Here is a 14,521-nt window from a genome sequence, read left to right as displayed (position 1 = left end):
GCCAACCGCAATGAGGACAGCCCTGAGGACAGGGACATGGCTGTGCCCTTGGCGGGGGACAGCTCGGCCTCACCCCCGCAGCGGCAGCAGACCTTGGCAGGACAGCGTGGCTGCTGCGCACAAAGCAGGCTCCCACAGGCTGGCGGAGCCCCCGAGCCCCTTTGGCCCCCAGAGCCAGGGTCCTCTTCTCCGCCCTAAAGGAACGAGGCCAGCAAGGGCGAATGCAAATTCCCTGCTTAAAATTCCCGAGGGGACACGGGCCAGGACTGAGCTCTGGGCTGGCCCTGGGAGGGAGAAGGTGGCCACGGAGCCCTGTCTCCTGCAGGGAGCAGCTCCTGCTGCGGTCGGGACAGCGAGGGGTCCACCCTCCGCTGGCAGATTCTACACCCTGGATCAGGCCGGGCCGTGGTCTCCCTGCCGGCATGGTCCTCAGCTCCACCACAAATCCCTGCACCCCACAGGGCCCCCAGGTCTCACCCCACCACACGCACCCAGGCTGCGGCAGCTCTCGCCGTCGGGCTCCAGCATCCAGCCCTCGTAGCAGGAGCACTTCACGTTGTACTTGTCCTGCTCGCACTTCTGGCTGCACTTGAGGTGCTTGGCGCAGTAGCTCTGGATCTGGCAGGTCTTGTTATCTGAGCCCAGCTCCATGCCCAGCGGGCAGGAGCACACGATGCCCTCGCCGGGGGCCACGGTGCAGTTGTGGCTGCAGCCGCCGTTGTTCAGGGAGCACTGGTCTGCAGAGAGGGGAGCCGTACGGCCGTCAGGGATTTCTATCCCACCCTCTGCCTGGTCAGGGAAGGTGCAGGGCGTCCCGGCTTGGCACTCACCGCAGAGCTCGCCCTCGTCAGAGCCGTCCCCGCAGTCGTCGGAGCCGTCGCAGAGCTTCTCGGGTGGCAGGCAGATGGAGGTGTTGTTGGCGCAGGTGTGGGAGGGCGGTTTGCACACCAGCGACTCGCAGTTCTCCTCGTCCGAGTTGTCCTCGCAGTCGCTGTCCCCGTCACAGACCCAGGCCTTGCTGATGCAGCGGGCTGGTGGGGGGGAAGCAGAGACGGTGCAAATCAGACACTGAAGAGATGTTATTTCCATCATCCACAAGTCCTCTCTGCCCCCAGAGCTGGTGCTAGCTCAAGGGACTTCATTTTGCCTCCAAATTAAAAACACTCAGTTTTCAAATCTAAAAGGGGAAACATTTCTCCTAAATTCATGTTCCAGGGGTGTTTCCTGCAACCCAGATCTTGGGCCCACATCGCCCCAGGCCCCATGGGTTGGGCAGGGCCCCGCACGCATCCCTCTCTCTGTCCTCGGCCTCGTGAAGCCCCGACGTGGGTTCCCGGCCCAGCCCGGCCCCACAGAGCAGACGGTGTGGATGCGCAGGTCCCCCCACTCCTCTTGTCACCTGAGTCCTTGCAGCCGAACTTGACGTTGGGGTCGCAGACATGGGTGACGCCCTCGCAGTTCTTCTCATCGCTGGAGTCCATGCAGTCGGTGTCGCCGTCGCAGCGCCAACGCATGGGGATGCAGAGCCCGTCCAGCCGGCACTGGAACTCGTCCGTGTGGCAGCCTCCGGGCGGGCGCGTGGCTGCCGGGGTGGGGGGGACACGCTGCATTAACTGCGTTAACCGCCCACGCGCCCAGAGCCCGGGCGCTAGCTGGGCCTTGCTGGGGCGTGGGAGGAGCTCCAGGCTCCGGCTTCAGCAGGGAAATGGCTGGACACCCCGGGACACGCAGGAGGGGGGTGCTTGGGCATCCAAGGGGGCAGACGAGGCTGCAGGATCCCTCCTGGGAGCAGGGGGCTGGGGCAGCTCTGCCTGGGGGGGCTCTTTGCTTTGCAGGGTCTGGTGCCAGGGGACATCTCCCTGCTGCCCCCCACCTGCCCCTTTACCCGCTTGCTCCCTGCCTGCACGGCCGCAGAGCCAGTGCCCAGGAGGGGACAGGCCTGGTTGGGGCCTCCCAAAGCAGGTCACACACAAGCTTTTCCATGCCATGGAGCAACTCCACCCTGAGCCCTTCCCGCAGGCTGTGCCACGGGCAGGAGCTGGGCTACGAACTGCCCTCTGCGTTCCCATGTCCCTGCAGACGGACACGCGATGCCGAACGCTCCGAGCCCAGCCAGCTGGGAAGGATGGCAGCAGCCCGGCTCTGCCCAGCCCACGCCGCAGCTCACCCTGGTTGGTGCAGTTGGCGTGGGTCTCGTCGCTGTAGTCACCGCAGTCATTGTCCCCATCACACGTCCAGTGCACGGGAATGCAGCGCCCGCTGTTGCACTTGAACTGGTTGCTGGAGCAGGAGTGGCTGCAGCCGGCCTCGTCACTGTTGTCCCCGCAGTCGTTGTCTGAGGAGGGAAAGGGACCGGGAGGAGAGTCGGCGCGTGCCGGGCTGGCCGTGCTGCGGCACGGTGCCCCGGGGCAGCGCTGGAGCGTGGAGGCAGCGTCCCCCGCCTCTGCCAGAGGAGCAGCCTGGGGGGAGCGGGGAGACGCCAGGGATCCAGCAGGACCGCGCCGCCAGGCCCGGAGCGGGAGACCCGGCCGAACGGAGAGCTCGGCCCCCGGCCCCCCGCCTCCCGCCAGACATGCTCGCCCGGGCCACCAGCAGTGCACAGAGAAATGAAACACAGAAACTGCATAGATCACTCATGTACCGGGACCGGGAGGGCGCCCAGCGCCGGGGGAGCGGGGCCGGGTGCTCCCGCGTGGGCAGCGGGGCCGGGAGAGCCAATTGCGGGTGCCAGCCTGCCGGGAGGAGAGCGCTGAGCGCGCGCCTCCTGCTCGCGGGCGGGCGGGCGGACGGACGGACGGGAGCATCGCGGCAGCGGTGCTGCGCCGGGCTCTGGAGCCGCCGGGCTGGGGCTCCCGCAGCACGCTGTGCCCCCGCCGCGGCAGGCCGCCTCCTGCCCTGCCAACGCTGGGAAAGCCAGAGCAGGCGGGCGGGCGCCCCGGCCTCGGCGCGGGGCCTGCGATCCCGGCGCCTGCCTCCTGCAGCCCCACGGGACGCGCGAGGCCGCCAGCACCGCCACAGCTCCAGGCCAGCCCAGGCCCCGCAGCTACAGGCCCCGGCATCGCTGGGCTCCCGCTAACAGGGGCCGAGCTTTGGAGCCTGCTGCGCTGGAGCGAGTGGGGAGGCACGGCTGCTTTTCCTCGACATTTTTCTCTCACTGCTGGAGCATGATTTGTTGGAGTGGAGCTGCCAGCGTGCGCGCAAGGGGGCACGTGGCACCCCAGAGGGGCGGCGGGTTTAGGGGCGCCTGGGCCGGGCCGGGGTCTGGTGCATGTTGATCTATGCACTAACCGGTAGGCTTTGGACAGTTCTTTTCGTCAGAGCCATCCCCACAATCTTTTTCTGAAACACAGAACCAACCAAGACAGTAGAGTGGGCACAATGACAAACAAACAACACAACACAGCACAGCACAGGCACAGAGAGCGGCACAAGAACAGGCTGACACGGGGACGTGGACGCCAACATGGAGAGGGACACACGGACACTGTGCAGAGCCAGGGCCGAGGGGACGCCTGGGCGCTGGGCGAGATCAGAAGCAGCAGCGGGTGGGCGGGCAGGAGCCCTTTGGCAGCCGGGGCTGGGGGCGGCTCTGGATCGGTGGACGTGCGGGGTCTGGCCACCGCAGGCCCTCGGCTCCCACGCACGGAGATGCCCAGCACCAAGGCCGCTGTTCGGATCCCCAGGAAAACACCCAGTCCCTTTGCAGCTGGTGGTCCAAGGCAGGAGGAAGAGGCCACGGGCTCATTAAGAGCCCAGGGAGAGGCTTGCACTCTGCAGCTCCCTGCTCACCTCCCTTACACCAGCTCTAAACATGCCTCACCTATTCTGAAGCCTCTAATTAAAACAACAACGCAGAGTTGTTAGGAAGCCCAAAATAAACCTGAGAGGATAGAGAGTAGCCTTGGGGCAAACCCTCTCTCCCAGGCCTGACCCTGGAAACAGAACAGCGAGGCCAGGGCAGAGCCGCCAGGAGCCCTGCCCCGCTGCTCCCAGGGCTAAGCCCGCGGCCTGGCTCAGCCCAGACATCAGCGCAGGCCACAGGAACCTTGATTAAAGCGCTGGGGCTAAGGTCTGCTGCAGTGACCCCTGCCAGGCCGCTCCCGCAACGCCCGCCCCCCCGGGGCGGCCAAGGGACGCGTGGGTCCCAGCGCTGCAGGACGCATTTACGGCTTCAGCTAACACCTTCGCTGCCTGGGCTCCAGTATGCAGTGGCGGACCGAAGGGAGGTAGCCCTTGCGGACACGAGCCGGCCAAAGAGCCCCGCTCCCCGGCTGCCCCCCGCTGCTGATCTCGCCGTCGCGGCTGCGCCGTGCCACCCCAGCACAGCGGGAGGGGCGGCGGGGCCTTACCGTTGTCACACCGCCAGTTGATGTTAATGCAGCGGCCGTTGTTGCAGGTGAACTGCGTCAGGGGGAAGCAGGTCGGGTAGGCTGCGGAGGAGGCAGAGGCAGCATCAGCACGGGAGAGCCCCGTCCTCCCGCCTGCCCCGCGCTGCCGCCCCCGGTGCTGTGCTCTCCCCGCCCCAGCTCACCGCACGAGGCAGACTCGTCGGAGCGGTCCCCACAGTCGTCGTCCAGGTCACACGTCCAGGAGATGGGGATGCAGCGCCCGCTGGCGCAGGAGAACTGGTTGGGGGAGCAAGTCCGGGCTGCACCGGGGGAGACGGAAAGAGCTTTAATGACTGTCCATGCCGCGGTGTGCCAGGGAGAGGTGGAACAAACCCCACGGCAGAGGTGCAGAAGCCAAACTCACTGCAGCAAGGGCAGCTGGCACCTGGCATGCAGAGACACCCCCACGAGCCCCTGAAACCCCGGCAGCGCATGCAGGGAACAGCAAAGGCTGTGGCTCAGCTCAGCGGTGCGAGCCCTCCCTCCGTCCCCCAAGGGCCTGGCAGGCTCCTCACCGGAGCAGGTGGAGTTGGACTCGTCCTCATTGTTCCCGCAGTCGTTGTCCCCATCGCAGAGCCAGCGATTGGGGATGCACCGGTTGTTCTTGCACTTGAAGCGGTCCGAAGGGCAGGTGTGCTGGTCTGCGAGGGAGACATTTGCTCAGGACCTTCCTTTCTCCAACCCCCACCCCCACTGCTCCTGGTGCAGAGAAAAACCCAGGCAAAAAGGGGAAGAGAGTCACAGATCAAAGTGGGGATCCAGGTTCCTAATCACCATTTTCCTTCCTCCTCCCTCACTGCAATCATGTGAACCTGCTCCCCTCCTAGAGCTGGGCAGGGGATGCAGGAGCCCTGGCTGCCGGCCCCCGCCCGGCTGCCGGCCCCGCATCTGGGGGAAGCCACATTTCTCGGCTGAGCCTGCATCCCGATGCCCCAAGAGCGCACGGACTGCCATCCCCCTGCACAGGGGCTGCTACGCACGGCAGAGCTCGGGGGCCTCATCGCTGTTGTCCAGGCAGTCGTTGTCCCCGTCGCACTTCCAGCGCTCCTGGATGCAGCGGTTGTTCTTACAGGCGAACTCCCCAGGCTGGCACTGCGGAGGGGGGATGTAGGACGGGTTGGCTGGCAAAGGAAAAGCAAGAGTCAGGGTTGGTTTTAACCAAGCGGCCAGTGCAGGACGCAGGGCAGCACGAGGACAGTCCCGCGTCCCCAGGCGGGCAGGCTGCCTCCACGAGTGCCCAGCAGACCTGAGATACTTGCAGCTCGCATGCAGATACCCCGTGCCCACGTGCACTGGCTCCCAACAACAACACGACATCATGCAGTGTGGGACGGAAGGGGACAGATCCCACGGATAACTGCATGCACGGGCATGCTGCGTCAGCAGAACTTCACCCCTCACATTTGTGCAGAACTGATGAAGCCCAGCAAAACCTGGGCTCCCCATCTTGAGCATGGCTCTCCTCAAAACTCAGACGCAGCAGAGTAAAGCCACCCCAGCGTGCTTGGGCACAGACGCCTTGGCACAAGGCAGGCAGCTCCCATAGAGCAGCCTCCACTGGAGATTCCCACTTGCTTCCCCAGGGAGGCTGCTGGCCTTATCACTCTTTCACAAGAGGAGGAACCGGAGCAGGTGATGCGACTCGTCCACAGTCTCCCAGCAGAGCAGGGAGGACCCGCCTCCCCCGAGCCCAGAGCCAGCCCATCGTCACCCTGTCACCACGCGGCAGCCTACCCTGGCAGGTGACCGAGTCCAGCCCCAGGATCTGGTCCTCGGCGCAGGCACACTGCCGGCCCCGAGGGGTGGCCAGGCACAAGCTGCTGCAGCCCCCGTTGTTCACACGGCACTTGTTGGAGCCCACTGCAGGGACAAGGCAGGAGAGGAGGGGACGTTAGCGTTCGCGTAACCCTGCTGACCCCCATGGGGCTTCTGGGTGCCCTCAGCCCCCCACAATCCCCTCCATGGGTTCCACAACGGGACCCCAGCTGGAGAGCCTAAGGCAGCAGGCCAGGCCAGGCGCTGGGGACTCCTCACAGCATGGGGGCCTGGCTGAATCAGCCACTGATGCCAGGAGAGAGGAGGAGGAGCGAAAAGGGTCAAGCGCCTGGGATGACTGATAGCAGGATTTATGGAAAGAAACACAGGGTGCATGGGGATGAGTGGGGAGGGCGTAGGGGATGGACAGACAGCCATGGTGCAAGACCGCAGAGGCCCCCCAACCTTGCTGCTGCTGGGCGTCGTACATCCGGATCTCAAAGATGGGCGGGCGCTCGTTCCGCAGCAGGCTCACCACCTTGGAGGCCTGGTCCAGGCGGTAGATGCTGCCGCTGCGGTACTCGGTCCAGAAGAGGAAGCTGCTGTAGTGGCACAGCCCGAAGGCGTGATTCAGCTCCGGTCCCTCGTACACGATCTGCAGGGCGCAGAGGGGCTCGCTGTTACTCGGGGCAGTGCCGGGGAGCACCGTGCAGGGGGATGGAGGAAGGAGCAGGCAGCAGGGGAGCGTGGCTGAATGCAAGCCAGCCGCCCGCCCCACAGCCCTGCGGGACCACAGCCAGCCAAGGCAAGGCGTGAGACGCCCTGCTAGCAGGTGGGCTGGCTGCCCACAGCCCCCACATCCCCCCGGGCAACGGCCGGCAGGAGCAGGTGGGGCCTCCACTCGCCTTCCGCTCGGTGCCATTCAGGTAGACCATTTCGATGCGGTCGTAGAAAGCATCCACCCAGTAGAGGATCTTGGCTGGGATGTCCAGGCTCAGCCCATTGGGCCACAGGACAGTCTTGGAGGTGATGAAGATGTTGCGGTTGGAACCGTCCATCCAGGCTCTCTCGATCTTGCCTCTCTTGCTGTCCTTGGGATCCTCCTCCCAGTCCGTCCAGTACATCCACCTGTGAGAGATGCTAAGCTGTTAGAGGTGAAAGAGATCTGGGCTCTGAGTCCACCCCACCACTGATCTGAAGAGTGACTGGACTCTGCCTCAATTTCCCCTTGCAACATTTTGAGTAAAATCCCCTGTGTCATCCAGCATCTAACAAGAGGCAAAGGAAGAACCTCCCACAGGCTCCAGAAATCCCTCTCCTGAGCCAGGGATGCCCTTCCAGCCGATGAAAGGGGAGCTGCAGCTGCACAGACTTGAGCACGGGACCTCAGCACCCTGCAGTCGTGGCACCCTTGGCCCCAGCTCGAGCACAGGCAGCCGTGGCTAGGGAGAGGGGCTGGGAGCACATCTCTGGATGTCGGACAGCTGAGGACTCTCCTTCCTCTGCTTTCCAGCAGCAGGGCAAGTGTGCAAGGACAGGACTCACTGCGTTTGCATCCCCCACCAGGCCTGGCTGAGCCGTTTCTGGGCATGGGACATCCTGTCCCAGCACCCAGGAGACTCAGGCTGGGCAAGAGCCAGCATGAGAATGGGTGGGAGATGCGTACGAAAAGTGGGGTGGATGGAGCAGCTGGAGGAACACATCGCTCTCCCCTTCAGCCAAAGGACCACGGCTGAGGCTCCTCACGAGCTCTGCCCTGCCTCGTGCCACCCTCTGCACACTCACCCATTCAGGGGATCCACCACAATTGCTCTGGGGTGGGTCATTTTCCCCTCTATCAGCGTCTTCCGTGTCTGGGCGGCCTTCTCCAGCCGAGCCACGCTGATGGTCTTTTTCGGGCCGTCGTCAGTCCAGTACAGGTTGTTCCCCATCCAGTCCACAGCGATCCCTTCCACATTGTGAATGCCTTTAGGGAAAAGCAAGAGCGTGCGTTAATCAACAGAGCTGGTGTGGCAGCAGGAAGACGAGAAGCAGAAACGACAGCCCCATATGATTCATGGCACACACAGCACCACTGATCCAACTGACCCTGACAGGGAACACCACCTCCCCAAGCCCAAGTGTGCGCAGCTTCCCCAGGGTGCTGGAGCCCCGGGAGCCTGGTCCGGAGCAAGCAGAACTCAGGAGCGCCCTTGGCGGCTTTGCCCAGAGGTAACGCAAACGCCCTTGGTAGACGGTGTTGACAGATCGGCCACCCTACAGAGCCCATGTGATCTGGACTGAGGATCCTCCACCCCTTCCTCTTGTTCTCATCCGAATGGGTGAGCGTGGGCCAGTTTGCGGACACATCCAGAGCTGCTACAAGTCGTGGCCTAGGAGTCCTTAAACCACTGCTGCTGGGGAACGTGTGCTGTGCTTGTCCCTCACTGGCAGTCTGCAGACAGACCCAACTAACAGCTTCAAATCTTAGTTTTAGCGATCAAATATGCAAGGGAGAGAACAGAACTGCTGCCATTACACAAGGAAATATGCTAATAGCAACTGCTCCTGGCTCCCGGGGCCCAAACACGCTGACGAGGAACCAGCCCGAGCCCTCAGCCACATACCATCTTTCAGGATGGTCTCGCGCTCCGTGCCATCAATCTTCTGGCGCCCGATGAGGTAGCTGGTGGTGTCGGCGAAGTAGATGAAGCCGGTCTCAGCATGGAAGTCCAGTGCTCGGGGGTTCATGAGGTTCTCAATGGGGATCATGTGCTCATCGGGCACCTTGGCTCCCATGTCCATCCCGCGGATGATGCCGGGACGCCCCTTCCCGTACACCAGGAACAACTCGTGTTCTGGCTCTGCAGAGAGAAGGGGAGGGCCATCACCCCCAGCCGGGTCAGGGCAGCACGGGGTCCATCATGGACCTACGCCTGCGCGGAGGGCAGGCAGCACCTCGCGCTCACAACCCCACATGGCTTCTGCGACAGAAAGGACAGGCGGAAGCAGCGACCTGTCCCCCGTATGCCACACACCTGCACAGACTGCAGACCCCTGCAGGCAGCCCACTGCTTAACGCAGGAGGGAAAGGGTTGTTTGCAACCAGGAGGAAAAGAATTGAAAAGCCCTGCCTGCCCCAGACCTGGTGTGCTCCCCACCCTTTGGCACGCGCGCAATGCCACCCTGCTTGTGCTCCCTCTGTCCTGCAGAGCCGGGAAGCTGCTGACCCCGACCCCCCCCCGCCGTTCACCCTGCCCTCCTGCGGCGCTCCAGTGAGGGACGCAACTCACTTTTGCAGGACTTCCCGTCACTGCCCAGGCTGAACCCAGACCTGCAGCGGCAGGTTCGGGTCTTGTGGCTGTTCCCAAGGAGGCAGATGTCGGAGCAGCCTCCCGGTTTGCCGAACTGATCTGGTTCGCAGGCATGGCTCCGCACTAGAACAACATCGATAGAGAGAGGGGTTCAGCGGTGCGTTTTACTGTCTCTGAAGGCAAAGCCGCACAAAGGCAGCCTTCCCAACCAGCGTTGTACCCACCGGGGTACCAGCCTGCAACTGCAGAGACAGGGGAAATTCCTACACCTGCCACTGCCACTGGCTCGAGCTGCTGTTCCCTGGGCTGACGTGCCCCTTTCAGGCGCCAGCGACAAGGAGCTAAGCATTGCCCAGGACAGACTAGCGCGGAGATCGGACAGGACCTGCCCAAGACCCAAGACCACTCATTGGCAGAGCCAGAAGCAGAAACCAGGTCTTCTGTGTCGCAGCACACTGCCATAACCGCGCTGCCCTTGTCCTGCTGTGCCGCCCCTTGCGAATGCCACCGTGTCCTCAGGCTGCGGCCATGCAGGGCCAGCGGCCCGGCCCCAACACAGCGCCGGGAGGCAGCGAGCACCCGGCCCCGCCGGCCTCCTTAATCACACTCTTTTCCTACTCAGAAATCTCCTGATTAGTTTTGTATTCTGGAAAATGCCAAACAGACTGCAGACACTAAGAGGATTTAAATCATGCAAATTGATTAACTGCAAGGAAGGTGCTGGGGGGGTGGAGTAGACAAAGTGGGGAGGGACATGAGGCGGGGATGGTGCAACACCGAGGCCTCGTAACTCTTCTGAAATCCCACTGGCCTCCAGGAGCAAAAAGCCCCGGTCAAAGGATGAACGAGCTAGCAGCGGGGACAGAAAGAGCAGGCACCTTAAAAGGGAGCCATTAATATTTCAAGCTGCCGCATCTGCTCAGCTTTCCCCTTGCTCTCCTTACTGAGATGTAATCCATCAATCACACCGTGCAGGCCACATGGCCCTTGGGGACAGCTGTCATTTTATCTCACAAAAAGAGACAGGGAGATAGCAGGGGGTAAGAGAAGGGGGGGGCCTTCCCGGGTGTGTGGCAACCCATTAAAACATCAGCCCTGGTGCAGCTGCCTGGAGAAGAGGAATCACATGCAAATCCCCTTGTCGGGGAGGGCTGACAGCGAGATGTCAGCTCAGGGAATTGCTACGGAGCACGGCAAGCTCAGCGGCGGACTCCTCTTTTCCCTGGGGAGCTCTGGGCAGCCGGATTTTGAGCTCCCCCGTCCCTGGTGCTTTCCAGCATGCCTGTCTGGCGTTCAGTACCCTGCTTGCTCCCCTCCCTCCCCTGCGAGGGCACAAACCAGGGTGGCTGGAGGGCTGCAGAACGATGCACCAGCAGCAGCACTGCGCCGCGCAGCCGAACTTGAGCGCACCTCTGCCTAGCACCGCAGGGGAGGCGAGTGGGGCGCAGAGCCCCTGGGTGTGCTGCACCGCGGGGCGAAGGGGAGAACCGTCCACTACCAGCTCAGAGCCCCTCGGGGCTCTGGGGCAGAACAGCAGCTCCTCGGTGACAGGGACGGGGTCCCGTGTGTCACAACAGGCTGGGCTGCTTTTGCACTGCAGTTCTCGCTGATTCTTTGCTCCCGGCCCTTCGGCCAAGCAAAGCCCTGAGGCAAAGCACACCCACGGCTGAGGGGTTGGGGGGGCTCTGCCTGCAGAAACAGCACAGCGCAAGACACGCAGTCCCCCGACAGGCAAACGCCAGGAACGGTGTCAGGGGCTCCCACCTGTGGGCTGTCGTCGCTGGTGGTAGATATGCAACGCTCCTCCCTTGTCCACCCTTGTCACCACTTGGTACTCAGTGCTGTTGAAACGGTTGACCCGGATGACGCTGGTTTTCTGCTGGGCGTTTGCATTGTCAGAGTTGGTGGCATAGAGGTAGTTCTCAAAGACGGTGAGCCCGTAGAGGTGTTCAATCTGGAAGGCACCATGCAGACATCCGTGAGGAATTTAGGAGGAGACGTGGGAACCACAGCTCCAGTACGAAGCCGCTGCTTCCTGCCCTGTGGTCCTCCTCCCTCCCTTCCCTTAAGGCAAGGGACAGGCTTGGCAGACAGGTATTGCAGGACCCATCAGAGCTCAGCAACTAGCACCTTTTCTTTGCTGGATCAGCAAAGCAAAGCTTGTGAACAAGTGCCACTCAGCAGGCCAACCTCAGACTGGTCTCCAGGACACACCGCCATCAAAGTCTTCCCCGCCCTGCCCTCCCCTCTGGGCCCCACTCACCAGGATGCCCTGGATGATGGTATGTCTGTTCTTGCCTTCATAGTCCACGACCTCAATGTAGTCCAGGTACGCATCAGCCCAGTACACGAGCCGGTTCACCAAGTCCAAGGTGATGCCATGGGGGAAGACAATCTTGCTGTCCACCAGCTTGGTGCGGTTCTGCCCGTCCATGTCACAGCGCTCCACCTTGGGGATCTGCCCATAGTCCGTGAAGAACACTTTGCTGCACGAGAAGGGCAAACATGGGAGCTCAGACCATGGATGTCACGTTGGAACCAGACTGAGGGGCACAGGGACAACACGTGACTGGGATCACACACACACACAAATCGTGCACACAGGCTTACAGACACGGGCTTGCACATGCACACACGCTCCCACACTCACCGGATCATGCACAGACTCACAGTCATCCACAGGCAGAAGCATGCCTGCATAAGCACACAGGCCATCTGCACCTGCACCTTTGCAGTCACACACACGCCAAGGTGCCAGAGTGTGCCAGCATGCACGCACATGTACAGAAACGTTTATGAGCCACTGCCCAGCTCAGAGGAAGCAGGAACACTCATGGCACAACCGCAAGCAAAGTGCTGACTCAGCAAGATCACTGTTCACTGCGCTTATCAGCTGCTGCTGGCTGGACTTAAAATCGAGGTCATGGGGACGGTAGGTTCCCCAGCCTGGGGCAGGTGGGTGGCCGGGTCCCCCAGCTGGGGCCAGCTCCGCAGAGCCACTCACAGCTGCGTCCCCGAGGCTGTTCCAGCTGCGTCGCAGCCCAGCTGCGCCCAGGGCTGCCGGCGCCCTCGGCACAGGGCTGCCCGGCCCAGCACCACGGTGAGCTCAGAGAAGCTGCACAGACCCCGGCAGAGATGCTGACCAAGGCAAGGGACGTGCAAACAAAAGCTTGGACCAAGATTTGCTAGTGTCACCAGGAAGAGGTCCAAGGCCCTCCACCAACTGACATGTTCAAACCCAACTGGACCCATCTAGGCAGGTGTCACGCGTGCCTGTGACCGCTCTGACCGCGGCACTTCCTGGGCAAGGAGCAGCGCAGCGCCCGGGCTCAGCACACTGACCCTCGCCAACCACCCGGCGAGCTCCTTGGAGCAGCCCCAGTGCAACACCTGCGAAGCACGCTCAGATGATGACCAGCAACCACGTCGTCCTGCTGCATCTCAGCAGCAGAGCACGAGCAGCCAACAACACATTAACTCAATCACCTGCAGCGATTAACGCAACCGCCTGTTCTGCAAGAGGCCAGAGAGTCTGTGTCCAGACTGCTGTGTGGTATTACTTATTTATAAAAGGTTCTTTAGCTTTTCTGCTCAATGATATCAGCTCTCATCATCCGGGCATGGATGGTCAACACTGTTGGGCTACACACAACCACGTGAACACGCTGATAGACTCCCCCGGGCAGCTGGATTCCTCGCACACACGTGTACCCCGTGACTGGACTCCTCTCACGCAAAGCACCTGGCACCATTTCACGCACCAAGTGTTTTCTGCCCCAAGCAACCTCGCTCTCTCCTGTTCCCGTTTTTCAGCAGCTGCCACACACCCGGAGCCACGCTGATGATTCAGCATCACAGCTTCCCCATGCAAGAGATTTTGCAAAAGGCAGCTGCACGAGTGGCGTTATCTGCCCGCAGCACCCAGGATAAACAGACACGAGGGGAGCTATTCAACCCAGGCAAGGATCTGACACGTCTCGGCTCCTGAAAGCCATTAGAAAGCTCTAATCGCTCAGCCACAAGCTGGAAGTGGCAACTTGTCATTAATCTGGTCAGCAGGTCTGGTACCATCAGGGGCATTCCTACGGACTGGAAAACCCGCTGCCCCGGTTGGGCAGCATGGGGAAGCTGCGTTTCCACAGAGAAACTTCCAGAAAGCGAACACAAGCGGAGCGTGAGGCTCCACCAGCAGCAGAAGTAAGGGCAACACACCCGCTGTCACCCAGGGCAGCCAGTCAGAAGACCCAGGGTCGGGTTCGGCCGTTCCCAGCTCGGCCGCCCAGGAGCCGGTCCCTCCTGCTCGCTCCACCAGCCCGCCGTGACGGCGTGGGCTCAGGCGGCGACGCCGAGCCCTCCCACCGCCAGCAGCACCCTTACCCCATGGCCGGGTCCAGCGCTATCCCTTTGGGGTTATACAGCTCCAGGTCCAGCAGAGTGACGCAGGTGACTCCATTCTTGTTGCAGACGAAGATCCTGTCATCGATGTCGTCAACGAAGTAGAAGTTGCCTGTGAGCCAGTCGATAGCCATCTGCTCCACATCTAGGCCACGGGAGAAGGGGGACGAAGACAGGTTAGTCAGGGAGAGAGCCGGGAAGCCCTGCACCGGGAGCTCCGGCAGGCAGCCAGACCCACGCCTACGTGGGATGAACGCGCCGGGTCTCTGACCGCTTCCTAACCCACCAGGGCGTCTCAAACACAAACGTGGCTGGGAAACAGGGAACTGCGCACCATGGAGAAACCGCAGTCTGCAGCGCGTGAGGGGCTGGGCCGGAGCACAGAGAAGCAGCCGAGCCCTGGTCACCCGGCGCGGTTGTGGCACCAGAAGCCAGGCTGGCGCCCTGCCTCGCCGGGGAAGGCTCTGCTTCACCTGGAAGCCTTGGATGGGCACGGCAAGCCGTCCTCTCCTTTCCCCCCACCCTGGGTCTCTCCTGGGCAGACAGGACCCGTCATCTCCCAGCCAATGCTGCAGCGAGCAACAGCGTTGTCAGAGACATCGGAGGAGCCGGGCAAGGAAGGCAGCAGGAACGCCGCCGGGGCGCAGAGGAGGACCCTCGGCTGCGGGCACTGGAGGGGGGAGAAGGCCG

At 62.5% G+C, this 14,521-nt stretch overlaps 1 protein-coding gene across 4 annotated transcripts in view; it reads right to left on the bottom strand.

The window, feature by feature from the left end:
• The window catches only part of LRP1 (LDL receptor related protein 1), a 95,459-nt gene that overhangs the window by 34,403 nt on the left and 46,535 nt on the right, over window positions 1–14,521 (bottom strand). For all 4 annotated transcript variants that reach the window (XM_064498438.1, XM_064498435.1, XM_064498436.1 and 1 more), the window contains 17 exons: window positions 13,814–13,976; window positions 11,700–11,922; window positions 11,201–11,390; window positions 9,416–9,559; window positions 8,750–8,986; window positions 7,929–8,109; window positions 7,049–7,271; window positions 6,609–6,798; window positions 6,123–6,248; window positions 5,369–5,509; window positions 4,904–5,029; window positions 4,532–4,648; window positions 4,350–4,430; window positions 2,168–2,335; window positions 1,400–1,582; window positions 831–1,031; window positions 492–737 (listed from right to left, as the gene is read on the bottom strand). In XM_064498438.1, the coding sequence (XP_064354508.1) occupies window positions 492–737; window positions 831–1,031; window positions 1,400–1,582; window positions 2,168–2,335; window positions 4,350–4,430; window positions 4,532–4,648; window positions 4,904–5,029; window positions 5,369–5,509; window positions 6,123–6,248; window positions 6,609–6,798; window positions 7,049–7,271; window positions 7,929–8,109; window positions 8,750–8,986; window positions 9,416–9,559; window positions 11,201–11,390; window positions 11,700–11,922; window positions 13,814–13,976 (2,940 nt within the window). The remainder of the gene's footprint in view (window positions 1–491; window positions 738–830; window positions 1,032–1,399; window positions 1,583–2,167; window positions 2,336–4,349; window positions 4,431–4,531; window positions 4,649–4,903; window positions 5,030–5,368; window positions 5,510–6,122; window positions 6,249–6,608; window positions 6,799–7,048; window positions 7,272–7,928; window positions 8,110–8,749; window positions 8,987–9,415; window positions 9,560–11,200; window positions 11,391–11,699; window positions 11,923–13,813; window positions 13,977–14,521) is intronic.

The sequence above is a fragment of the Dromaius novaehollandiae genome, chromosome 28 (genome assembly GCF_036370855.1).
Source record: "Dromaius novaehollandiae isolate bDroNov1 chromosome 28, bDroNov1.hap1, whole genome shotgun sequence".
Taxonomy (NCBI): domain Eukaryota; kingdom Metazoa; phylum Chordata; class Aves; order Casuariiformes; family Dromaiidae; genus Dromaius; species Dromaius novaehollandiae.
Note: the sequence above shows the minus strand (reverse complement) of the source record. Positions and strands in the feature narration are given on the sequence as shown.